At 39.2% G+C, this 27,680-nt stretch overlaps 1 protein-coding gene across 2 annotated transcripts; it reads right to left on the bottom strand.

Annotated features, from left to right (window-relative positions):
• Positions 1-98: 98 nt before the first annotated feature.
• On the bottom strand, positions 99-11,832 carry LOC122638267 (photosynthetic NDH subunit of lumenal location 5, chloroplastic-like). Of its 2 annotated transcripts, none has more exons than XM_043831147.1 (7): positions 11,795-11,832; positions 11,440-11,697; positions 11,045-11,195; positions 10,805-10,893; positions 915-969; positions 404-489; positions 99-276 (listed from the first exon to the last, which is right to left on the bottom strand). In XM_043831147.1, the coding sequence occupies exons 1-7, from the start codon at positions 11,819-11,821 to the stop codon at positions 124-126; spliced, it is 819 nt and encodes a 272-aa protein (XP_043687082.1). In that variant the 5' UTR covers positions 11,822-11,832; the 3' UTR covers positions 99-123. The 2 variants fall into 2 exon arrangements, with proteins under 2 accessions (XP_043687082.1, XP_043687084.1); XM_043831149.1 differs by having other exon boundaries at positions 11,440-11,694.
• Positions 11,833-27,680: the final 15,848 nt, after the last annotated feature.

The following is a 27,680-nucleotide window of genomic DNA, read 5'->3' as shown; positions in this document are numbered from 1 at the left end:
AAATGCATTCTCATGCAGGTCATGCTGTAGTTTCTATGCATCCGCATTCAGAAAAAACAAATTAACAAAACTCAAGGTTATTAAGTTCTAAAAGCCCCTTGTGACAGGAAGTATGAGATTATCTCAAACCGTTGGAAGTTCACCGCAGTCACTAATCACCACCTTCTTTCTCGGACGATCCCCTCTGTCAGTTTCTTGTGACTCAATCAACTTCACAATGTCCATGCCTTCCAAAACTTGCCCAAAAACAACATGCCTCTGATCCAGCCATGGTGTCTGCATCACACCCAATTTACAAACATATCAAAGTAGAGTTAGTCAGCACCACATACAGATCCTTTTACTACTGAGGAGCTCTTTGTGTGCCAAGAAAAAATTGTATTAGTAGGGCAGAATCAGTTACCTTGACAGTGCAGATGAAAAATTGACTCCCATTGGTGTTTGGCCCTGCATTTGCCATACTGACGACTCCTGGTCCAACATGAGACACTACAAAAATTCCAAAGTTCGGATTCAGGTATGTTTCTGTCTGATGCATGGGTAGATCTATCTAAATCTCTTATGGACTACCATAGGAAGGAAAAAAGGGGAAGAAGAAAAATAAAAGACATTCAGATGATATTTTGGCATCCACTAGGAAGATGATGAAGCATACTGTGAATGGGTCACAACTAGAGACATGGAGATCCAAGTCCGAAATTCAGAAACGCACACAATCACAAGGTTGCTACAATCAAACCTATAGATTACAATTAGGAATACTGGAGGTGCTCTCAGATGCTTGTAATCTTCCAATATAGTTGATGTTTGACCCAGAAAATCTATGGACTACTAGGAACCAATTCACTGCATAGATACCACACAAACTGATGTGTGTTCATATAACATATAGCGGGGACTCCGGATCAACTTACACTTAAAGTTTTCATCTTTAAATGTCCGACCATAAATACTTTTGCCTCCAGTTCCCTGCAAGCAAAGACAATTCCTGAGGATTAGTAGAGAGAGATATGAGGTAGATCAAACCAAATGTAAACCAAACTTACAATGAAACTGATAGCCATGTAATTCAACAAACAGACAGGGCAAAAACATTCAACAGAAGCAAAGTTTAAGCCTAAAGGGAAAATGGGGAATAAATAAAGCCCCATACACCTTAGATATGGATGTGCACTAGGTAATAAAACACAAAGTAAGTGCTGATAGGGGTTTGACCTTTAGAAACTAAATGAATTAACACCACCAGAAATAAAACAATATAAATTCATAAAACATTTTTTGCAAAATTCTTTATGACACAATTATGCAAAAAAAAATTTCTACACATTATTGTCTCAAATATTGATTCATATAAGGCCATACAAGCATATAAAATGACAGATCTACCAAGTCAAAGATGTATACTTACAAGCCGTTAAAAACAATGAGCTTGATACCATGTCCAATGCATGTCTTAAAAATGGCACCTCTGTTAATAGAATTAAGATTGTTGGAATATGTAATCCAGAATACCGTGGGGGGTATTCTGGTCTTTTTGGGGTAGTTTTATTCTTCTTATGTTATTAAGTGTAAGTGGGCTATGTGGGTTTTAGTCCCACATCGCCTAGTTTAGTCTCTTTGTAATTTCCCCTCTATTTATACCTATCAATGAATACAACACATTATTTTCTCTCATTCTCTCTTTCTAACCCACGATTCTGCCAACATGGTATCAGAGCTGGTCTGATCTAGGTTAGAAAAAGAGAAAGAAAACCCTAATCCATCTCTTCAGTCGATTTCTCCCTTTCTCGGCTTCTCCTTCTTCTCAACCTTGTAAAGGGGCAGCACTAATGAGGTAAATACAGCATACCAATGATTTAGTTGCTGCCCCCCTCCCTTTCTACCTTTTTTTATTAAAAAATTCTGTTCGAAATCTGCTGGAGCCATACCTGTGATATTGGAGCTGTCCAGAATTTTGCAGATCTGATTTTTACCTAATGAAGACTGATCCTCCATTGTTGGAGCCTCTCTATGCACCCTTCTCCAGCCCCTCTCTACCCTATTCCATTATCCTCATTCCCTATTTCCTTTTTCTCCAAGCTTTAATTAATTCCAGCCACCATACCCTAATCGATCTCAACTTGTCAGGGTTTTCAAAACCCTGACTCCAATCGATTTTGGTGTTTCCTTTTTCAAATGCAGTTGATCTTTTGGGGGTGATTCCCTATTCCTACAAACCCTACTCGACCTAAGTTTGGACCCTTTCTGATGGCTGGATTTGTTTCTACAGCAAAAATTCCTTAACTTGCTAATTTGGTTACCTGCCAAAAACCCTGACTTTCAGGTTTCAGTTTTTGCTCATTTGGAAGGTTGATTACTCCCACTTCAAGGACCAATCGACCTCAATTTTTAAGACCCCTACCCCAATCGATCTCTTCTTTTCAGGGTTTTCCAAAACCCTGATAAAAATCGATTTGGGCTAGGGATGTTTGCTGTTGTTCGAGTGCTTTAGAGGTGGTTCTAACATTAAAAGAGAATTCTCCTTCATCAGTTCAAGGCTTGAAGAAGGTCCTTTATGTTGGTGTAGTGTTGTAATGCTGCCCTGCTCATTCTGCGATTTTTTGGAATCTCTCCCCTTTGAAGATCAGGTCTTACTCTCACTGGAGATTGATTGTTCACCTTGGAGGTTCCATTCTAGCAGCCTTGGTCAGCATCTATTACATGTCTACATCAGCAATTATAGCCCCCTTTCCCTAAATCGATCTCAATTTCAGGGTTTTCTAAAACCCTGACAATAATCGATTTTAGGGTTAGGGTTTCAAGCTCATATTTTTAGGAGAGTCTTGTACATATCAGAGGAGTATTCAACCCATATTTCAGCATCATTCATCAGTTTTTTTTTGAAAAAATTCAAGTTCATTCTTATGGCTCGATTTTTCCAATTATCAACCTATTTTCCTTGTTCTTATGTGGCTGGCTGCTTCAACTACCTATTGGATCTACTGAGTGATTATCTTATATTTGCTGGTTCTATTGAGCTTTACTACCTATCTTGTTGGTTCTATTGATTGGCTTCTGTAAGCATGACTAGTTGACATGTTACTGCAGCCTTTATGTGGACTACTGCTGCCCTATTATTGAGACTGAGTATCCTACTATTGGAGATCGAATTTCTTTCATTATTGAAGACTCGAATCTACTACCCTGGAGATCAGCTTATTTGGGATTACAACAGTGTGTTCCAAGGTTATTGGTTGCAATTACGAACATATTCAGTTATGTGAAGCTTTTTTTGTTCATATCCGGCTTACTTTGAGAGCTTGATCCTAGCTTTATTATTGGGTTGAGTTTGCCGTAAAGGGGAGATTGAAGTATTAAAGTATTAAAGATGTTTGGTTATTGCCTGCCTATATGAGGTTCTACAGTTGGGTTGATTTTTTCCGCTGCTTGATCTTTTCTGCTGCTTGATTCATTTGTTCGTTACCCTAGTTACTTATCTTCAAGATTATCAGTTAGAGATTCATCACTGGACAACTGTTAAAGATTGGTGAAAGTTTGCTGCTCAAGTCTGCCCAGGTTTTGAAGATCTATTTTTCAAGTTCTTGAAGGTTTGTGTGGGAGCTGCATTAATCTGTCAAGCTGGATTCTGCTACAACTTTGTTTTTTCCCTTTTTTGTTCAAGTTGGGCATTAGTACCTTGTATGCGCCAACTTGAGGGGGAGTGTTAGCATTATTAGGAGTTATTTTTTCTTTAGTTCAAGTTGGATCTTCTTTCTTTGCTTATTTGTATAATCCAGCTTGAGGAGGAGTGTTGGAATATGTAATCCAGAATACCGTGGGGGGTATTCTGGTCTTTTTGGGGTAGTTTTATTCTTCTTATGTTATTAAGTGTAAGTAGGCTATGTGGGTTTTAGTCCCACATCGCCTAGTTTAGTCTCTTTGCAATTTCCCCTCTATTATAAATAGAGAGGCTTACCTATCAATGAATACAATACATTATTTTCTCTCATTCTCTCTTTCTAACCCACGATTCTGCCAACAAAGATTATCCTTGGAATTGGTCATTCATTCTTAGAAAAGTTAATTCCTACTAGAGCTGTCAACAAGTAGGAAGGATCAAAGTCCAATCAAGAGTGAACTGATCCTTATCCAAAAGGGAATTTCAGTACTTTCAACCCTTAACATGAAGGTGCTAGTGGAATCTGGTATTAAGTCAGATGACCATCAGCTCCCTGAACTGGGATAAAACCTTCACCTGTCCGCCTTGGGCATGTCTGACCTATGGATAAGACACCCCACTCCAACCCAAAATAACAATATTAATATTATTTAACAAAATTCAATATTATGAACATCTTTTCCTCTATTTACAGTAAACAGAATGGAGTTCCCTGCCCCCATGCGGCGATACGCCAGAATGAGGATTTCATTGGAGCATAAAAAAGAAACCACACAATGAAGCATAAGAATCCTAAAATCAACATCCAAAATTAAAAGTGATAAAATCAGTAAGCCATTTAACCCCAGAATGAATGAAAGAAGTGCTTCCCAGTGTCATCAGAAAAAGGAAATACAGAACTTCAAGGAAAATAAAAGCTCTCAGGTGAGAACCCAATGGAGACCATGGAATCCTCAGGAATCCAAAACTTCAGTGAACAAGCGTGCATCGTGATTCATGAAGATGATGAACCAGCTCCGAAACCAAGAACAACCTAGAATTTAAAACAACCAGCATGATTCTATTTATGAGGAAACCTTATCTCTGTCCTTTGCACTAGAAGATACAGCAAAGGTGAGATGTGAGAAATTTGCTTTTCGCTAAAACAAGACAAGATGGTCACCCAGCGCCCAGGCTTCTTTTTTCAGGTCTGACGTGATTTTATTCAGTACTACAGTACACTATATGTGCTAGCACGGTCTTCTCCTTCATCCTGGTCACTTGTGAGCACAAACATGGGAGAAATAATTACTGACATTGTGTAAAGGCATGTGGCTTGCAGCCACCTAACAGAAACAATGGAATCCTTTTAATTTTTCAACTTCAATGGGGAAATCCCAACTTCACTGTCATTACACTGGGATATCACAGCCAGGTAAGCTCTGGGAACTTTGTTTTCTGTAAAGTACTAAAGCTAAAACAAGACATCCCCAGGTCTCATTTTCATGTATAGCATCTCATTCACTGGTACATTACTGCCACACATGCCAACTGCCAACAGGGTCTTCACCCGGTGCTTTTGACCACTGAATAAAAACTAATAAAGTGCCAAATAGAGCCTGTCATGAGTTAAATCCCTCCATCAGTTTCATCTCATCTAGCTCTTTCGATGTCACACCCATTGACCAGGATGGGTTTAATTGACAAATTCAGAATAGAAGCTGATGCTTGTAACCGTAAAAAAACTGTTCTCTCAAATTTGTTGCACCATCAGCAATATGGGGTGCTCCAGTTCTTGCAGCACATTCAGAGAACTCAACAAAACTTTATCCAACTAAATGGGGTCGGCTTTGTTTGACCATTACAACTCTGTCTATGGACATATCAGTTGTTAACCCCAAATCCAACCCCACACCCCCAAGGGAAAAAAATAAATTGTGGAGGTCAATTACGTAAAGAAAAAAACAATCTTAATATGAAAGAAGAATGGGAAAAAAAATTCTCAAAGAGAGCAAGAATTTTTTGCATACATATGCTGATTCTCATGCATTCATTCCAATAGAAATTGAGTTGCTTTAATCTTTATGCTATGCTGGCACTTAGCCACATCAATCATTACATGTCATTGCCAAGCTATAAAAAAAGAGAGGAGCACTTAGTTACCTACAAAAGTGGAAATCATACCAGTCAAATAGATTTCTTCCTAACTAGAGGGGCAAACAGAATGTTGTGCATGCAGTTTCAACCGAGATATCTTGGTTTCGCAGCTGACTGAGACGAGTTGAAGGGGAAGTTTAAAAATGTAATGCTTCGACCTGTTTCAACCATATTTCGGTAATTTCGCAAGTTTTGACCTGAACATCTATATAAATTCCCTTATCCTCATTGAAACTTGAGGAAACCTGGCTCAAACCAGGACAGGCACTTATTTATGCCAGAAACCAGGATAGACACAAAATAAGTAAATGTTTCTATAATTACATAAGATATAATTCATAAACAAGCAAATACCCCCTATTTGAATCCAAAAAAATAGTTAAAAATAAAATGATAAAATGATAAAAAGTCAAACCCCAGTTCAAAAACAAAACCTGGATTTTCGGCTATAGGTTTTCAACTTTTAAATATTGGGGTTTTTCTCAAATCTAAAAATTCCATAAATCTTAATATGATAAAACATTGCTAAAAACCAAAGAGCGGTAAAATATTCATTTGTTTTGATGTCTAAAAACTTATTTCCATTCAGAGAAATTTTAAACAGCATTTGCGCACACCAAATTAAGTTTTACCAGAATATAACTCTTTCAATATAAATCAGATTTAAGCAATCTTGGATTTTCAACAAATCCAAGATTGCTTAAATATGATTTATATTGAAAGAGTTATATTCTGATCAAACCTTATTTGATACCTAGTCCAAGAACAATATATACTATCAAACTTGGGTCAAAACCACAAGTATTATTTTGAGTGTTCTCTATGTGAAACTAATGCATAGATTGGGTTCAAAATGTCAAAAAATAGGCGGCACAATAAGAAACAGGGCAAAAAAACAACTTCTGGCCCTCGAAACCAAGGTTCAAGTCAACCTGGAGAAAGTACTAGGTTTCGAACGAGATATGATCGAAATCAAGACAATCTCGGTTTTTGGCTGGTTGAAACCGAGATTTAGAACCTTGATGTTGTGTAAGGACTGTAAGGTTATCCCTGGGGAGAGTCTAACCGCCCAATATAGACAGGTGGTCCTAGATATGTGTCTCAATGCACAGAAGCATAGGAGGGAACCTATGTACCCTAAGATAAGTTGGAGGAGATTAAAAGGGGAGTCCCTAGGCACATTTACTGATAATGTGGTCAAACAAGGAAAATGAGATTTCGAGGGAGACACCAATGTGATGTGGAACGAGATGATGATCTGTATTAAGAAGATTGCAAAAGAAGTTCTAAGGGAAGCGAAGGGTAGTCGTCAGACCCCTAAGGAGACTTGGTGGTAGCATGATGAGGTCCAAGCAGCCATCAAGACCAAGAAAGAGAGCTTTAAGACATGGCAACGGATTAAAAAAACAGAAGATAAAAAGAGGTATAATGAGGCCAGAAACAAGGCTACGAAGATTGTAGGGATGGCTAGGGCGAAGAAATAAGAGGATCTCTATATTAATCTAAACACAAAGGAAGGGGAAAAAGCTATCTATAAGATAGTTAAATGAGAAAAAGAAAGAGTAGAGATTTCGATCATGTGAGATGTATCAAAGGTAAGGATGGAAGAGTTGGTAGAGGATGAGGACATTGTGAAGAAATGGGATGAATATATCTATGAACTACTAAATGGAGATAGTTCGAATATGAATGACCCGGATGATTATATTATTCATCAAGATAACACACGCCATAGATAAGTACGAAAGGTCGGTGTGGCGGAAGTTAAAGAAGCCTTAAGAAAAATAAAAGTAGGCAAGACAGCAGGTCCAGATGAGACCCTAATAGAAGTATGGAAGGCCCTAGGAGTATGTGGGGTATATTGGTTAACCAAGCTGTTTAACAAGATTATGATCACAAGGAAAATGTCAGATGAATAAAGGAGAAGCATTGTAGTTCCGATCTACAAAAATAAAGATGATATTTAGAGCTGCAACAACTATAGAAGCATAAAACTAATGAGTCATACCATAAAAATATGGGAGAAGGTTATTGAAGCCTATCTGAGAAGAGAGGCTCGTATCTTGAAGAACTAATATGGTTTTATGCCAGGTAGATCCACGACAGAAACTATTTACCTACTAAGGAGGCTCATGGAAAGATGTAGAGCTAGCAAGAAGGACCTCCATTTGGTCTTTATTGACCTGGAAAAGCCTATGGCAGGGTCCCTAGAGACTTAATCCGGCATGTTCTTGTGAAGAGAGGGTGTCGAGTAAATACATGGATGTAATTAAAGATATGTATGAGGGCATGGTGGCTAGTGTGAGAATTGTGGGATGCCAGGGTAAGGAATTCCCAATTACGATTGGGTTACATCAAGGATCAGTCCTAAACCCCTATTTGTTTACGCTTATCATGGATGAATTAACCAAAAGCATTCAAGACAAGGTCTCGTGGTGTATGTTCTTCGCCGATGATATCGTTTTGGTGGACAAGACAAAAGCAGGGACTAACGCTAAGTTAGAGATGTGGAGATCAAACAAGGGGCTTTAAGATTAGTAGATCAAAGATGGAGTATACGATGTGTAACTTTAGTCACACTATGATGGATAATGACAGTGAAAATTGAGGAGAGAGAGATACCGCAAAGTGACTATATTAGATATCTGGGGTCAATCATAAATAAAGGTGACATAGATGATGATGTTTCGCAAAAAACTAAAGTGGGATGGAAGAAGTGGACAGGTGCGACCGGACAACTGTGTGACTGACGTATTCTTCAAAGCTTAAAGGAAAGTGTTATAGGTCTGTTGTCCAACCGGCTATGATGTATGGGCGGAATGTTGAGCAGTTAAGAAGTGTCATATAGAGAAGCTATGTGTAGCAGAGATGAGGATGTTAAGATGGATGTGCGGCAAAACTAGAAAGGATAAAGTAAGGAATGAACGTATTAGAGCTGATTTGGAAGTTGCCCTGATTAATGACAAGCTCCAACAATGTCATTTGAGGTGGTATGGTCATGTTCAATGGAGGCCTGGGGACACCCCAGTAAGGAGTGATCTAATCCTGATTGAAGGAACTAAAAGAGCTAGGGACAGGCCTAAAATGATCATAGGAGAGGTTGTGAGGAATGACATGCATAGTCTAGGTCTTGTACCAAGTATGACCTCGGATAGAGCCTATTGGAGGGCAAGGATCCATGTTGTCGACCCCATTTAGCAGAGATTTTCCCGACTTCCTGGGTTGTGCCTCTTTCCTCTTACTTTCATTTCTCATTTCTCAGTTCTCATCTCTCATTTCTTCATTCCTCTTACTTTCTGTCAGTTTTCCCTAATTTGTTTCTTACGGATCCATGTAGCCAACCCCATTTAGTTGGGATAAGGCTGAGTTTGTTGTTGCTGTTGTTTTGTTGTTGGACCAACAATTAGATATGATCATGAAAAGTGGATTTTTTTTTTTTCTAATTTATCTTTTTAAAACTCCTCATTTACTTTCTTGACAAGTTGAATAAGAGAAGTACGCTTCTTAAAATCATGAAATTTGGCATGCTGTCAATGAAAAACTGGAACTCTGAGAAATTCTTTGCAATTCCAAAGTATCAAAACAAGTTATGCCGAGTCAGAATATATGAAGGGCGGGTTTAACAAGGCACGAAAGGAAACAAGGTACCACTTAAACATGACCACCAAAAGATACTCCAAATTCCAAAACTTATCATTTTGCCCACTATGACAACAAGTGGAAGAGATTGAAGAGGATGCTACCCATACAAATGGGACAAGCAGATGAAAAAGGTGGGCTTTTGGAATATATATGTGACCAACTCAAGGCAATCAAATTTGAATATTTTATAAACTGAGATAAAGCTGGTCGAATGAATTAATCAAACAATCCAGGAGTATCAAAACAAGATATGCTAAGTCAAGAATACATGAAGGGAGGATTTAGAAACATAGAAACAGTTAAACATGACAACAAAAAATATATTAAGGGAAGTTCCAGCTCTTAGTTGAATGACTGGTGGAAAAAGCACTTCTATGAATGTGCATAGGAAAAGGCCCCCGTACCTGGGATGTTCTTGTAATATGGTGGTGGGGAGGGGGGGTGTTCTGCTTTTGAGTTCCAATCAGTCTCTCCACATCAAAGCCAATTAAATATGACAAGTTATCTACACATTGTAAAATTAGCTTTTGGAGAGAGATTAATTTGGGATACTTGGATTCTGACACAATTTTAGATTTGTGGAAGTCTAGGCCTGAATCTTATATTTGTGAATGGTTTATTTGAATTTCCACTTCGATTTCCGATTGTTCTCCCTCGAACAACTACTTTTCTTATAGAATGTGAAGTGGGTACATGTAGATGAAGTCCCTAAGACTTTTAAGGCCTTTGACTTAACGCTCTAGTTCCAGTATGCTGACGGTGGGAATTATTCTGCTTTAAGATTTCAGTCCCTCACCAATTGAGGCCAACTAAATCTGGATAATCTTAGTCAGGGATTATGTGGAGCTCACCCTCCCCATTAGAGATGGATTTGAGTTAACCGAGTTCATATTTGTGTAAACCTTAACCCTAGGTTACGAAGGCCTAATAATTCTCAATGTTGTACTTAAGTGAGGATTGGATCCGTTTTGGAGACAAAAGGATCTGTTTTCTGTTTTTTGTGAGTGTGGACTGGGGTGGGTGTAGGGTCTCATTTGCAATCACAGATCTCCCCCCTCCCCATCAACAATGCTGAGTTGGAAGGTGACCTAGCTGACCTCATAAATTTCTCTGTGACCATTTGGTCAGTGTTGTAACTAGTGTTTTCGAAGTTGGACCTCAGAGACGGTTGCACCATCAGAACTGCCAATTGTCGAGTCCATAGTCCATCCCGACTCTTGGACCTTCAAGTGATATAGAACATTGAAAAGTAGCAAACTGTCTGAACTGCCACACAATTTCACTCATTCAATCTTTAATTTTTCCACATAATATTGATCAAGCTAAATGTTATACTTGAAAAGAAACCAAATCGAGAAGAGTACGTACATTTCCTTTCTCGAAATCTCCTCCTTGAATCATGAAATCCTTGATTACACGATGGAACATGCAACCTTTGTACCCAAAGCCCTTCTCCCCTGAGCGAGATTAAATCAAGTTGAAATCATTAGCAAATTGCATTCAAGAACTCATTCAATCCGCTTCAAGAACATGAGGTAGAAAAGAGAGAGAGAAAGAACGAAAAGTTAAACATGTAAAGGATTACAAATCAAAATAAAAAACCTCTACCGATGCACAGAGCACGGAAGTTCTCAACGGTTTGGGGAACATCGTCACCGAACAATCCTATCACGATCCTCCCAGCAAATTTACCCTCAGGATTCCCAATGCTTATATCAAAATATACTTTATCGGTGACTTTAGATTGCAATCCCACGTCCTGAAATACCATGACACACGCAGAGAAAAGAGAAAACATAATATAAGAGTCGATCGAACTCTCAAAACGCTGATTATGATGACTGACAAAATCCCAAATCCATACTAACAGAAACAAATTCACCATTAGAGGACTGAAACAGCTCTGAAGATGCATAATATAAATTAACATAATGTTACAGAGAAAAAGTAAAAAATGGCCACAAGGACATGTGTTTCGGAATTCAGGCAAGAAATGGACAGACCTGAGCTGCGGCACGAACGGAACTAACAAAACCAGTTCTTCTCTGACAAGAAGGAAACAACGATGACGACGAGGAAGACGTGAGAGGTACGATACGGAAAGAGCTGGAAAAGAAGAGCGATGGGGAGTAGATATCCGATGGCGCCGACCATTTTCGCAATTTAGAAGCATTACAGCAGGGGCTGATAACCTTCACCTGTGAGACGCTTCCTGGAGCTGAAGCTGTTGAACTGGAAACGGTGGAACCTATATTCGCCTGCCACATGTAAAAAGACACCCATAATCCCAATGCAAGGAAAACACCAAAAAAATAGATCTAAAAGAAGAGAACAGAAAATGAAAGATTAGGTTCTTACCATAGCAGTCAAGGGGACAGTCGCCATTTGACACAAGTCGTAGTTTGCTCTCTCTCTCTCTCTGTGCTGCGCTGAAGTGAAGACTGAAAGAGTCTCCAAGAAGGAGAGGGAAAAGACCGCAAAAGGGCGAAAGGGAGGGAGAGAGAGGTTGGAATGTAGGTGCGGGGAGGAATTGGTAGACTGGAGTATTGGACACTCGCGATGACTTTAAGCTTTGCTCTCCTTAGAACGACGGATGCTCTTCAAGGAAAAAGAATATTCCAAAGCTTCATACTCTTGAACAGAGTTTATATACTCCGAATCCGGATCCGGATGTTGGATCCGTGAGAAATCGGTCGGAATGATTCCCCTTGGCATGGAATTGAATCCACCGATAGGGTTTTAATATCTTTCCAAAATACCCTCTTAATGTTCTTACCCGTTTTTCCTGCCCTGCGCTAAATGGGATCTCAATCACCGTGGGTGGAGGAAAACTTGATTCAATCTCCAATGTCATCGATGATCTCCATATAACTAGCTGGATTTTCTGTTAGCTCTGTTAGATTGCAAAGGAAATGCAAATATTTCTTTGAGAAGTGAAATATTTTATTGAAAAAAATAATTTTTGATGTTTGGTTGCAAGTGAATTTCCTTCTTTAAGTGAAATATATTTGGTTGGAAATGCAAATATATCCCTTCACTTCTCTTGCAACCGAAGGAAGCCCTCAGGTTTAGTGCTGCATATCAGGCTGATTAGGCCAGCCCATGTCACCGTAACAAGACCCATTAAATTTAGGTTTAGCTTGGACCTGCGAACTCCTAAAGACCCACTTCAATATTGAACTTTTCTTTTAATGTCCAATGAGATATATTAATGTCACCAATATATGTGATTAGTTTATTGCAAAATAAAATAAAAAATGGGAACATATCCCCCCGATGTTTGACAAAAGGATATTTTTACCCCCCAAGTTTGGAAAATTCTGCGTAACCTCCCTGAGGTTTGCAAACAGTAACAAATAAGCCCATTCCGTCAATTCATGACTAACTATGTTAAAAACATGAGATGAAATGACAAAATTACCCTTGCCAAAAAAAAAAAAACCTACAACTACTCATCTTCCCAAAAAAAACCTGCAACTCGTTCACCGGCGTCAATGCCATCCCACTCTTGCCGGATTAGTTCGGTTGTCTTTTGTCTCTGAATATCAAATGTCGTTTGACGCTCCGACGAACACCTTGGCTCGAACCAACCTCCTCACCTCCTCGATTCAACCCAATCTCCTAACTACCTCGGCTTGCCCTGACCTTGTCACCGTTACTCCACCGCCACAACGGCTCCCTACCCCTTCTGAGATGCGGCTTCACTGGAGACAGAAGACCTCAGATTTTGAAAACACTCTGGTGCCCGTCTCTCCTTTCTCTACCTTTTTCTCCATTAAACATGTTAGAAATCCCCGCAATTTCTTGTTTTGTCGAATTCTCTTAGCTTCTAGTTTTTGTTTATTTCAGTTCAATTTTTGTTTTGATTCTTGAGAAACCTTGCGGATGCAAATGTTCAAATCGTCGATGGTATCACACCACATGATGTGCGTCGAACTCTCACTTCAAAATTCCTTTTCAAAGGGGCAATTCCAGGGCTTTCTCATATTGAACCCAACAAGCTACGGCTTTGCTTAGAATTGATTCAATTTTGGAATTGGTGATTATGAGTCTCGTATTTGGGATTTCAGAAACGGAAGGAGAAGAGGGTTGGGTGGCTTATGGATTCAGTTGCCGGCGATTTGACTGGAACGGAAGGCAAAGGTGGGTTGGCAGCCATGATTGGAGGTTGAGAGGGTATGAAATCGTTGCTGAAAGGTAGAGCTGAAGAGGAAGCAGATGGGAAAAGATAGGTTTGCTGAAGATCTCTCTCCCTTCTTCAACATCTTTCTCTGCTTATAGTTTCTCTGTTATTTAATGTTTAAACCCCTCTCTCTCTCTCTCTCTCTCTCTCTCCCCCCCCCCCCCCTCTTCCTTGCTTCTCATCCGAAAAGGGAAAAAACCAAGTTTTCTTCAAAACCCCTTTGCAAAAGAAGATTGACTGATTGAAAGCTCTCTTTTTGATCTATACTTGAAATTTTTTATCTAAACAAAGAAGATTGGCAGTTCAATTTTCGGGTTCCCTATTACAACTATACTTAAAATTCTAGACTGTCACTGGAAGACTGCTGCAGAGGGAGGTGCCGTGAGGAGTTGCGTTGCCGCCAGAGGTTTCTTTCTTTTAAAAAAAATTAAAAAAAAAATCCACCGAAAATCATTGCTTAATTTTGAATTTGAAATCAGAATCTGAATCCAAGATTTTGTTTTTGTTGGTTTCTACGTGAAGTTGCCAGCGATACCTACAGAGAGGAGGAGGGCAAGGACAAGGAGGAGGAAGAGGGTGGGTGCTGTACAGAAGTGGCCATGAGTACGAAGAAGAGTCACTGGAAGACTGCTGCAGAGAGCTGAGGCGGGTGGACGACAGGGTGCAGGTGTCCGGCCATAGAGAGGGCATTGGACGAGGCGCAGAGGGAAGGGGAAGAGGACGAGGACGAGAAGGGAAACTGTATTTCTTCTTTTTGAGTTGGGATCTTTGGAGTTCCAAGCCTGCAACTCATCTTCCCCAATCGATTTGGGGAAGATGGGTTGCAAAACTTGAAAGAGTCTGCGGAAAATAAAGCTTGTGTGTGCTTAGCAGGTGCTGCAGTCCTTAATTTGGACCGGTCGCAGCACTCGGAGGGGTAATCTCGGTGGTCTACCGTTTTGCAGGTAGCCTTCTGCTGTGCTAAGTAGGCGGCTGAGCCGGCCAATATTTGAAGATAAAGAGAGAAGTAAAATCTTGAGCTTTATATTACTCGGAGAATTTGAATTACACTCTTAATTACAGGACTTGAGGTAAGCTTGAAGATAACTGTTTAACTTACAGGTGACTTTGACGGAAACTTGGAAGCCTGAGATAAAGGCTAAGACTTGCAGTTACAGACTTGACGAATACTTGATGTAGAATCTTAGTTACAACTTGAAGAACACTTGATGAATTACACTTGATAAAATAAAATTAAAAACTTGAAAAACAGTTGATGTAAGAACTTGAAGAGCTGAGCTACAGCAGTGCTGCGTGCTTCTATTTTCCTCTTTAGAGATTCTCCTTCTCTTGGAGAAGACGAAGGGTCTTATAGAGCTTTGGAGGCTTTGGACGCTTTACTTTTCCACCGAAAGCAAACCTTATCTTGAAGGAATCTTTGGCAGAGCGTAGAAGCATGTGGGCGTGGGCCCTGAGTCTTGACTTGGGAGGCAGAGGCGCCGAAAGTAGTCTTGGTCCGTAGTGCTACAGTAAAAAGTCAATTTTACTATTCACCACTTTGTCGGTAGAACTTGGAATCTTTGAGAAGATGCTTCAAAAACCGCACTGAGGCATTCCACGTGTCGAAACACTATTTTCCTCATTGGTTTGGTTTAGATGGTTCACTGTATTTGAATGGACCCAGTGGTGGCTTGACTATCTAGGACCAGAGATAGTGACTGGGACACGACTTTTGATACTGACCACATGTCGATTCTTTGAGCCATTCTTATGATGTCGTCATGGTGACGATTCTCCAACATCGGGGTTTGGAGACTAACCCATGGGCTTATCGGCCCACTTTTCTGGAAGTTTGGCTCATGGACCTTCTGGTGGACCTTGTTGAAGAGAGTTGTTGACTGGCAAGGTCCAGCCCATCATCTGGGTCTTGAGCATACTGGCCTTCATGAAGGTGGGGGTCAATGGACCCAACACTTGAGCTGGTTTCTTCTTTTTTTTCTTCAGTATCGAGGACAGCTAGCTGGGCCTCGATTTCGCCTGGTTTGGCCTTAAGTTTAAGGCGTCTATTGTTGCTGGACTTATCTGACTTTTCTGAAAGGGCCCCTTGAGGAGTAGCTTTTGTGAGGGATTAGATAAGGGCCTCAGGGGTGCATCTTTTTAGATCACACTTGTCCCATCACTTGACTCTGAAGTTTCTTACTAGGAAAGGGACAGAGTAATCAAGGCCTTCAGATTGCCCAATCGCGTATTCCTAGTACATGATCCAAGCCAGATGGCAATGGATAAAAAACCTCAGGAGATCTGGTTGTTCAGGGATTTGTTCGGTGTGCTGGCAAAAAATGCTGAGAGCATCGAACACTTGATCCGACAGGATGTCATTGATTGGTCCATAGGCGGCCCACCAGCGAGGGAACCAACTTGGGATTGGGCTAGAGAACTTGAAATCGAAGCAAAAGAACCAAGAGTGTTGATTCTTACTATTTTGAAAAAGGAAGGCATGGTGCCAGGCATCCATGTAATCAAAATAGTGAAAATCTTGTGGTTGGTAGTTTTGAGAGAATCTTTTTGTAGAGAAGGATGTGTGCCCCAATCCTTTGAACTGATAATTTGTAGAATGATCACTGAAGTATGGGTAACCAAATTTGGTTCATTCTTGTCAAAATTTTGTTTGATACGGATGGAATCTGTATCAACCAGGATAAATTCATAAAATTCTTTATTTTTTGAACTATTTGGGGAATAAAAATTCCAATCTTGGAAAAAAGCTCTCCGAGCTATTTCAACTGGAGTGTTGCATCCTTTGGTGAATTGGTCATCAAGGGAAAAAATGTCTTGATAGGCCTGTTTGAGGACATACTGACTTTTGGGTAGGTTTTGAGAAGAAACTGGTTTGGACACTGTTGTGGAAGAACTTGGCCTAGAAAGCTGTTGGGATGACCTTATGTTAGGGACTATTTGGGTGGATTGGCTAGTCACGACTTGGGTGAAAGAAACACTTGCAACTACTGTTTTGGAGGGGAAAACTTTGACAAGTTGACTTGAGGTTGCTGACTTGGCATAGGAACCTTTTGATTTTATACTGGGTTTTGGGGGCTCCTTAGGAGCCATGATAATAGAAATTGTTTTGGGACCCTGCACAAATTCACGGGTCAAAAAATCAGGAATTGAATTCATTTATCCTTTTATGTAAGTTATGTCAAAATCAAAACTTGATAAAAAGGCTTGTCATCTTGCAAAAATCTGTTTTGAAGCAATATTTTGAACATCATTTTTTAAAACTTGTTTTGCGGCACTGTAATCAACTCTTACTAAAAAAATTTTGTTTAATAAATCACTTTGAAACTTTTGAATGCAAAGAACTACTGAAAGGATTTCTTTTTTGATGGTACTATAATTTTGTTGGGCAGGGTTCCAGATTCCTGAAGCGAATTGGACTAATTGTTCTTTATCATCTTGGACTTGTTTAAGGATGCCTCCGTATCCAAGTTCAGAGGCATCAGTTTCTACAATTTTGAAGAGTGCAGGATCTTCCAGTTTTAAACATGGGATTTCTTTAACCAATTTTTTGATATCTTGAACTGCTTTGGTATGATTTGAAGTCCAAGGACTGGGTTTTTTCTTGAGCCTAGAATAAAGGTCTTTACACAACTGGCTAATTTGAGGACTAAAATCTCTGACATAGTTTAGGCTTCCTAGAAACCTTTGTGATTGTTTTTTGTCTAGGATTTGGTCAGGGAATTTATCGATAAAAGCTATGGATCTTTCTATTGGAATGACTTGGTTTTGGTAAATATAATGACCTAAAAATCTAACCTTGGTTTGGAATAATTCCATATTTTTCTGGGAAAGAACTAATCCACTAGTTTTCATGGTGTGGAAGAAGCTCCTAAGATGCTTGAAATGCTGTTCAATAGACTTGGAGAAAACTAGAACATCATCAATACAAACTATTATGAACTGGCCAAAAAGGTTTAGGATATCGTTCATAATATTTTGGAATTCACTAGGGGCATTTTTTAATCCAAAAGACATTACATTCCATTCGTAATGACCAAATGGTGTGGTGAAGGCTGTTTTGTATCTATCTTCCTTATGAATTTGAATTTGCCAGTATCCAGATTTGAGGTCAAACTTTGAAAAAATTGTAGCTTGGTAAAGTCTTTGAAGTAATTCTTTCTTGTTTGTAAGGCTTCATTTAAAGGTTTGTAATTTATGACAAGTCTGGGTGTTCCTCTTTCTATTTCAGCGTTTTTATTAACGTAGAAAGCAGCACAACTCCAAGGTGACTTGCTTTTACTTATTAATTTTTTGTCAAGAAGATCTTGAATTTCTCTTTTGCAGATTTCTTGTAGTTCTTGGGTCATTTGAATGGGTCTGGCTTTTGTAGGAATGTCTTTATCTGAAAAACTTGGTTCATAAGGAAGATGGACAATATGTCTACATCTGTGCCAGAAAGCATCAGGAAACTCTGAACAGAGTTCCTTTTCAATTTGGGTCTTGGTGCTAGAGATTTGTTTCTGAATTATTTTATCTTGGAGTCTTTGTTCAATAGTTCTATAATTAACTTCTTGTCTTAGATATTGCAGGTGTTTTTGTTTATTTTGAATTTGGCTTATAGTTGATTGTTCTGAAATGGCAACTGTTTTGAGCAGGTCTATTCCTTTTGTTTTGGCTTGTTCAAAGAACTTGAAATGGACTTGTTTACCTAGGATAGTTGTTGTAATTCCTTGATCCGAAATAGTAAAGGGTTTTATGAGTTCTAGGAAATGCTGTCCTAGGATAACTTCAGTGTTTAGATCCTTTACTAATATGAACACTTGTTTGAGGCAAACTCCTTGATTGCAGATGTGAACATCTGAAAGTTTATAATTAACGTTAAGTCTTGACCCATTTGCTCCAGTTAATTTTTGGGTTATTTTTTCAAAATACTGGGTTGGGACTAACCCTTCTTGTATGCAGTTCATTTGAGCTCCTGAATCCACCAGGGCTATGGTACTGATCTTGTGAGCTGAAGATATGACAATAGTTATATTGACATACCATTGTTGGCATTTGACTTTGTTAACAATATCAATAAAATCTTCATTATTGTTTGGTAAAGTTTGTATACTGTTGTCTTCTTCTTCTTCTATTTCTATTTCGACCTTTTGCTGGAATTTCTTTAAATTTGCTATGTCTGCTTTTATATTTTTAATTTCAGTTTTTAGATCATTTATGGTAGCTTCAAGGCTGGCAATTTTAATTTGGTCTGGATTTTGTGAAGAAGTTGGAGTTTTATCAAATTTTTTGTAAATATTTTTTAGGTTATAAGGGGTTGCCTTAGTTTGAGGTTTTGTTGATGAGACCTTTTGTAAGAGTTCTTGGGCATGTTGAAGGTATAAAGTCTTGGTATGTTTATCTTTGATCTGGTCAACAAAGTTGAGGAATTCTTCTGGTTTGTTAAAGTTTTTAAGTCCTGAACTTGATTGTATCATGTTAATGGATTTTGATGATTCAGAATCATCACAGTTTTTACAGAAAACTCCTTGACTATAGTTACAAGGAGATACCTGTTCATCACTATCACTGTTTGACTCAATTTGGTTCATCACATTTTCTTGGGTTTCTATTTCACTTTCGGAGCTGTTTTGTTCTAAACCAGCTAGGAGTTGGATTTTTGTATCATCAGGCATTATAAGTGAGTTGATCTTTTTTGCTAGTCTACAGTATTTGGCTATGTGGCCTGGTTTGCCATAGTTATAACATCCAGTCTTGGCGTTTTGGGTTGATCTTGATTTTTGGAAGGTTCTCTTATAAGGTCTATGTTTCTTGGGGCTGGACCTATTATCTAGGTTCTTATCTGGTTCTTTTTGAGTTTTGTATTTGCTTGAGTACCTATTTTTTCTGTTGTGTCTGTGGCTTTTATGTTTCTTTTGGGAGATGATTTTTGAATCAAATCCGAACTGTTCATAGAATCCCCCTAACTCTTTTTTGTAGGATTTTGATTCTTTCCTAATTTGTTTTCTGAGTTTGATGTCTGTGCACAAAGCTAATCCTTCTTTGTGAACAAGACTTATGAGGTCACCATAGGTGAGGGTTTGATAGGAAATTTCTCCGTTATTTTCTTCTCTTAATTTTTGTTTGAGTTTTTCAGAGAATAAACTGGGTAGCCCAGTAAGAAACTTTTCTTTCCAGCAGGGAAGATTTGCCCTAGTTAGAACTTTGGTCATGAATGTGTCCTTATACCATTTGAAATCATGTAATTTTTTATATTTGAGGTTTGATAATTGTTCAGAAGATCTGTCCTTAAGTCTTATAGGATCTCCTAAGAAATACTTGGTTATACTAAAAATCAAAGTGTTGACTACATCTTCAACAGGTTGGTTTTCAATTATAATTGGTAAACCTTGTTCATTAGTTTGAATGGCATTTAATATGGATTCTTTTTCAGTTGGACTGAGAACATTATCCCACCAACCTTTTAGTTGACATGTAAACCCAGAAATAATTATTTCTACTATGGCTTGGTCAGGTATGTTCTTGATCCGATGAGCATTGCTCACCATGGTCATTTCTTGAAGCTTATTAGTCAAATTGTAATCTGACATACCATCTATGTTCCATTCATAGATGGTACCACTTTGGTAATTTGCCTGGAAAAATTCCCTTCTTTGTTCGATTTGGAGACCTGGGTATGTTGGTCTAGGATAGTAATTATTGTTCATATATGGACTGGTTATTGCATTAACTTGGTCTTGTTCCTCATCATCACTGGATGATTTCGAGGAAGCCATTTGTTGGATGTTTGCCACGTTTGAAGCAGAGCTTCCTTGTGTTTCCTTTTGAGGTGTGTCTGGGACAATCAAGTTTTGTAACCTCGTAGAAATTTGGCTTACTAAGTCTCTATTCTCTTGAGTATTTAAGTTTTTTAAACTTTTGTTGGAAATTGTAAAAGGTTTGAATAGAGTTGTTGTTGAGGAAGTACTAGCTTGACTTAGAGACGTTGGTTCAATAGGAGTGTCTTTTTGAACTAAGTTCTCTATTCTAATTAGTTGACTTCCTATGGTTTGCAAATACTGATTTGTGTAATTTGTTTGTTCAATAATTTTCTTGGATCCATCAGAAACACTTTCAATAAATCTAAAGGGTGTTGCCGAGATTTCTGTGTTGTTAATTTTGATCTTAATATTTGAACCAGGAGGGTGTATAATTTTTATGGTCTTGTCATCAGCCAATTTCCAGGTGTGGTACACCTTCTTACTGGCGTTGATGTTAGAGAAAGGATAAGGAATGTTGTTATTACTTGTGTAAATGTCTAAATAGGTAAAGAACATAACATTTACCTTGATGGTCCTCATCTTATCGTACCGAGGTTCTTAATTTCTTGTTGTTTTTCTTTTGAGAAGTAGCTAAAAAACCATTCTCTTTTTCAGCATTTCGGGTGAACTCAAGTCTATCCTGAGACTCGGGTTTATCTATCTCATAGTCTTCTACTGTTATGACAGCAACTCTTGTTTCATGTTGCATGTCAGTTTGAGTTGGTGAAGTTGGTTCATTTGTTGGAGAAGACTTGTTAGACTGTTCTTCATAAATTCCTTGGGTGACATTACTATTAATTGGAGTATGCAATCCTAAGATTTGCATGGACCTTAATTGTTGATGTAACCTTTGGTTTTCTAAGTGAAGACTTGTCAGAGAACTAGAAGTTGAAGCTCTACTTGGAACTTGGCTAAGTCTTTCAAATTCTTCAGTACTAGGTTTAATTTGTTTATCTTTTCTCTGGAATGTTATAGTAACCATTCCGTCTTGATCTTGGTTTATAGATTCAACATCACTATTTGGTTCAACAAGTGACTCTAGGCAAGGAGCCTGAAGACACCATTTTGTTGGAAACTTAATGTCTTTCCAGCTGACAGTTTTAGGGTGAACGGTTCTTGAATGGACAAAATCTGTTTCTATGAACGTAGTTTGTCCTTTGATGGTTCTTCTCAGGGCCTTAGGTCTTAAAGTCCTCATGGCTTGTACTGGATTCTATGGATTATAGCAATTGGTATTGATCCTTGTTTCATCTTGTAACCACTTGTAAGAATGTTAACTTTTAGAGTATCCAGAAGATTTGCATCATTCAAGGATAAGTTTATATCTGGGTAACAATTGAAGTAAACTGGGCCTTTGTGTAAACTGGTTTCAATCATCCCTAGAAGGGAATCATCAAATTGCAGGAACCTTTGATCCCTGAGTGCAAGCAGGAGGGCTACGTTGAGTCCTTCCCTATGCAGGGGTTTGATGGCAACTTGTATAAGCCCTATGTAGAGGTAGTTGAAATCTTTTTTAAGTTTGTTAAGATTTGAAGGATCTAAGAGTTGGATCTCTTCCATATCTGGAGAGTAATTGATAGTTTGTTCTACGGTCTTGATAGTTTCAGTGAAACTATACCATTCTTGTTTGTAAACTTCTTTGGTTGGGACCTTGGGTAAGGTCCAGTTTTGAAGGGACTGGTCAAGATCACTTGTTAGAACTTCATTACTAATTACTTGATTTGGTGAACTGAAGTCGCCTACTAATCTCGAAGACATGGTTCTACTTAGTCTACTCATAGTTTATCGGAACATAACCCCCTAACTAAGATATACTTCCATCCACCAAAGGGTGAAGGAGATTTTAGTTGCTAATCAACCGCATGTCTAGGTCTTACCTCTTGCCCAACGGCCCCAAAAGCCAACTAATTCTCACTACGCAACTTCCAGAGGACTGCCGAAAAGTAAAAAAGAAAAGGAGAGAAGAACTTTAAACTAAGGGTCGGCTAAATAGAAATAGGCTTTGATACCAGTAGGTTTTCCAGGATGCTAAATAAAATATGCAGTAATGAAAGTAAATATGCAAGTGAAAACTTGAAAGAGTCTGTGGAAAATAAAGCTTGTGTGTGCTTAGCAGGTGCTGCAGTCCTTAATTTGGACCGGTCGCGGCACTCGGAGGGGTAACCTCGGTGGTCTACCGTTTTGCAGGTAGCCTTCTGCTGTGCTAAGTAGGCGGCTGAGCCGGCCAATATTTGAAGATAAAGAGAGAAGTAAAATCTTGAGCTTTATATTACTCGGAGAATTTGAATTACACTCTTGATTACAGGACTTGAGGTAAGCTTGAAGATAACTGTTTAACTTACAGGTGACTTTGACGGAAACTTGGAAGCCTAAGATAAAGGCTAAGACTTGCAGTTACAGACTTGACGAATACTTGATGTAGAATCTTAGTTACAACTTGAAGAACACTTGAGAAGATGGGTTGCAGGTTTGTTTTTTTTTTTTGCAAGGGTAATTTGTCATTTCATCCCATGTTTTTAACACCGTTAGTCATGAATTAACGGAATGGACTTATTTGTTACTGTATGCAAACCTCAAGGGGGTACGCAGAATTTTCCAAACCTGGGGGGTAAAATATCCTTTCGTCAAACCTCAGGGGGGTATGTGTAAATTTCCCCAAAAAAATTAAAAATTGAGTTTTCCTTCAGCCATGGTGAATGAAAATCCATTCATCGCGGTACTTCAGATGAGTGTGGAAGGCTATCAAGAGGGTATTTTGGGGAACATACTTGTTGCGTCAGAAATCCTACCGGAGCGAGTTCTGCCTGCAAAACAGTGATTAGCAGAGAGGACCGAGCGTGGCCGATGATCTCACTCTGATGCTTAAGTTAGATACCTGAGCAATAGTCAATTCAATGAGAACTCAAATGGTTTGGACGTGTGTTACGTCCCTTCTTAAGGTGGTTGAGAAGTGGAGTCGTGCCTGAATAGGTAAGCTGGAATCTCGGAGTGGAGTGAGACCGTCGCAGAGTGAAGTGTGAGGATAATGCTTATCCGTTACTTCCCACGCTCCGGATTAGGCGTGACGTGGGCGAAAGTCTCAGATCCTGTTGGTCCATGCTAGATTTGGTGTTGTTTACGCAAGTTATGGAGGTCGTTCCTCCCATGCCCGCTGCCCTTTACAGGTGAGTGGGCTGCGCACTGGTGACGCGAGCTTGGGGGCGACCTTGTGTCCACCGCAGCATGATGTCCGTGACTTGGCTCTTTCTATGAGCTCGGAGAGCATCCTCGTTCGTGTCTGTCAGGCCGCGTGACCTTGCCTTGGACTCACGACCTCGATGGCTCGTTCTCGCCGTGCCTAGTCTTTTGTCCCAACAATATTAAAACCCTAAGATGGTGTGGTGAAAGAAAACTTTCTCAAAAAAACCCAACAAAGCCTGGACTACCAAACCACCGGGCAGCATTGGTTGGGTTCTACTTAGGGTTTTAAAAATCAGATCTGATCGGCCGATTCTCCCCCTTATTCAACTAGGATTGATTATGTATGGAAAAATCCTAGGTGTCTAGAATACACCGTTTATGGAGCATTCTCTGATTCTCACTATTGACTTATGGGGAGATCACTCTCTTGTTCATTGTGGGTTGGTACAAGTGAGTTGGGATATTGAACTCTTGCTTGGCAACGATCTGGACTGATCCATGCTGATTCTACTCTGCTTTGGGTCAAAATTGGACAAGACCTTTTTATTTTTGTCTATCTATCTAACTACGCATTGGGATTTTAACTAGAGCTACAAGAGAGAGGGGAGGGGGTGTCTTATAGTACAAGGTGAAGACAGGAGAGTCAAACCCCTGACCTCCTGGGAGTCTACCTATCTAGCTACCCAATGGGATTTTAACTACAACTACAAGAGAGAGGGGGAGTGGTGCCTTAAGGTACAAGGTGAAGTCAGGAGAGTCAAATCCTTAACCTCCTGGGAGTTTGCATTCTACTGACAAGACATCAACCAACTGAGCTAACAGTTATCATCCAAGTTTTATTCTTCATCATAGGCATTCTAATCTTTTATTGGATTCAAGCTTCCTATTCCTTTTTTTTTTTAATCAAATTTGAAGGTCAACTAGAAAAACAAATATTAAATGGCATGATAAAAGTATAAAATGGATTCTTGGAAATTCTCTCCTATTGAAATGGTAGTTGATTGAAAAGTAGTGAATTGGTCACCAACTAATTTTAGGTCCTCCAAAGCTAATTTCAAATCTAAATGTCTTAGCTTAGAAATGGTTAAAAACCTAGAGGGAAGCGGTTTGGTGGTAGGCTACGTGGTACTTGCACCAACATGAGACCAATGAAAGCATGTGCACGGACATCTAACACTGCCCCCATGTGAGAGGTCTTAAAGGGGGCGGCGCTGCTTGACAACGTTCTTTTTCCATAACCTATATTTTCCATGTAGATGGACCTTTGGGTCATTAATTAGTTAGTTATATGTCTTAGGTTTGGAAAATCAAAGTCTCAATTATCAGTAGTAAGCATCAGTGTGTCTATGTCGAGATGGTCCTACCATAGTTAGGCTGCCTCTCTGTGTTTATAAACATGTCATTATCCTTAATTTGCCCATTAAACCATTGAAGGCTTCAAGAGTCAAGACTTCAAGCTCTGTGTTTTTTTTCTTTGTTTTTTGTGAGTTGATGAAAAGGACTTCAAGCAATATTTTCTACACATCGTTTTCTATGTAATAGATATTTTATATAGACTTTTTCTTTTATGTAAAATTTTCTTATTTTTTGATGCTTTTTCTTTGCACTTTACAGGAAAATTAACTATAGAAAATTATTTTTTGTAGGAAACTTTTCCTTTTATGCTTTTTAGATTTTTTTTGGGGGGAGGGTTTTCATGCACAACGCCAACGGTATGATGGAGGGGCCAGTGACGACTGAGATGCGTTAAATAGTGGCATTTAGTCATTTTGACCCCTTATGTAAGAGGGCACATGAACGTGCACAAAATTTTGGCCTTTCTTTTTAAATAAATCCTAAAAGGAACATTTTTACTGTTCTTCCACACGGGGTGGGAAGGTAAAAGCAAAGTTGAAGTCATTTTCTCGGTATGTATAATATATATATTTGGGAAAAAGTTATTTGAGCTGCTGGAGCAAAGTGCCTCACATGAAATGATCTCGTAGTCCTCCTATGCATCATACCGGTTTATGTAACCTTATTGGTGTTCTCCCTTATGTCACTTGCTCAAAGAACCCTCTCACTACATATTTTGTTAATAATAAGAATAATCATATTGGGCATGGTTTTAGTGCATTGAGTATCGGTACGAATCAGCCTGTATCTGACAAGTTTACTTTTAAATTTCCAAAAAAAAGAGAAAGAATATTTACTATTTTACCCCTAACATGTGTCGTATCACTGATACAGTATTGGCATTATACCAAGATCGGTGACTAATGATATTGAAACGAATCACCTGCCTAATATTGGGGATCGTGATACCTCAAACTATGATAAATGATAATTGGTGGTGGTAAGGTGAGACCAAGATATTCGATTTGAGCTCCTCTCCTGTGTGGGATGATGTCCAGTGCACCTCATCTGGCTGGGGAGGCCTCGATCCACATGCCACTACATAGGGATGCGTGCAACAGTGTGGATCGGAGCTCCCCAGCCGCACAATGTGCGCTAGAGAGGAGCCGGATCCAAGATATTCAACCTCCTCCCCCTTCCCACCCCCCAAAAAAACGGCTGGGACCAGGATTTGTTGGTTTGGCCACCTACCAACTTTATACTGTACCAATAATAGTAGGCATTTGTTTGTGTTTTTGTCTGTATGTGTGTGTGTTTTTTTAGGTAGTAGGCATTTGTAGTATATTTCTTTTGTTGGCTCAGGTCCTCGCCCGCGAATGTGGGTAATGCTCCCTTGCCTCTCCAGGGTGCCAGCCCCTCTAGCGCACATTTGACCGCTAGAGACTCTCGGGTCTCGGGGTGTGTCCCCAAGTGTTCTCAGCCATCAAATGCAAGTTGGAGGGATCATAATCATTTCTTGTTTCCTGTCCGGTACAGTGGTCCAGTTCCTCTCATAAGGGTGGGAAATGACGACTTAATCCACTGTCCGAACATACTGCTCAAGGGAGATTAAAATGTCATTTCTGCCTTCCTATGAGAGGAACTAGACCACTGTATCGAACAAGAAACAAAATAAAAAAAAAAAATTCTATAATACAGATCGATGATATCCTAGTCATTGGAAGGTAAAATGGACCAAAAAATTTGAAGTTAACAGTAATTTTAAGGGTAAAATAGTGGGAATGAACTTAATGCATCGATCGATGGAGACTGACACGGCCACCGACACCTTGGCGTCCAGTACCAAATTATCCCTTTTGTATAGTCGCCCGCCCAAAAAGGTTTAACAGCTGTATCTGTCTCTCTCTATATATGTATCTCACTTATAAGCGCTCTCACGTGGGTTAATACGTTGGATCAAAGTGGGTTGGTTCCAAGTACATGGTTGCCTTCTCCACTTTCTATTGGCTCGTGACAGCTCCATATGAGAGACAATGGCCACCAAGCACTTTCTAGGTAAAGGCAAACATGACTCACAAAAGGAATAATGCATGTGATTCACTTCTTTATGAACCCTCACTCTCATCACAAGTATCGTCTATGCTTCTCTTCACTGTTACTACAATCGGATTCGTCGATTCTCAAAACCCTAATTAAAAAGAAAGAGAGGCATTGAATTAGCATGGTGGAGATACGGGAATGTACGAGTCCAGATCCTCTTTAATGAGGAGCATGTCAAATTAGCGTTTCAATTAGGTGCACATCGGGATATGCGCTGACCTACATGCATTTTGATGCGCACATAAAATAGTAACTTTTTTTTATAAGAAAATAGAAACAAAAATATCATATTTACCTGAGTTTAGGGAATCCCAATGTATATCAACCAATCCAATCCGAGATCACAAACCATGATCCCGACTCCCTTCTTACAAGTTTGAAGGCTGAAGAGTATGGATTCTTCCCATTCATTATTTATGGTATTGGTGTGACAGTTTGGTAGACCTTTCCTCACCCGTACGTAACACCAGCTACCCCAAAAACCTGTGGCTCTTTTTTTCTCTAACTTTCGGTCGCTCCAACTCCAATTTTGGCTTTGAAAAAGTCTTAAAAAAAAACTAACCTTCTTAGAAGGAAAAGTAGGTTCAATTTAATTAAAGAGAAGATAGTGAAAGAGGCGAAGACTCCCCCAAAGAGTGAGAGCGAGAGTCAACTGAAGAGAGTGAACACT

The sequence above is a fragment of the Telopea speciosissima genome, chromosome 8, assembly GCF_018873765.1.
Source record: "Telopea speciosissima isolate NSW1024214 ecotype Mountain lineage chromosome 8, Tspe_v1, whole genome shotgun sequence".
NCBI lineage: Eukaryota > Viridiplantae > Streptophyta > Magnoliopsida > Proteales > Proteaceae > Telopea > Telopea speciosissima.
This window is presented reverse-complemented; position numbering and strand designations above follow the sequence as displayed.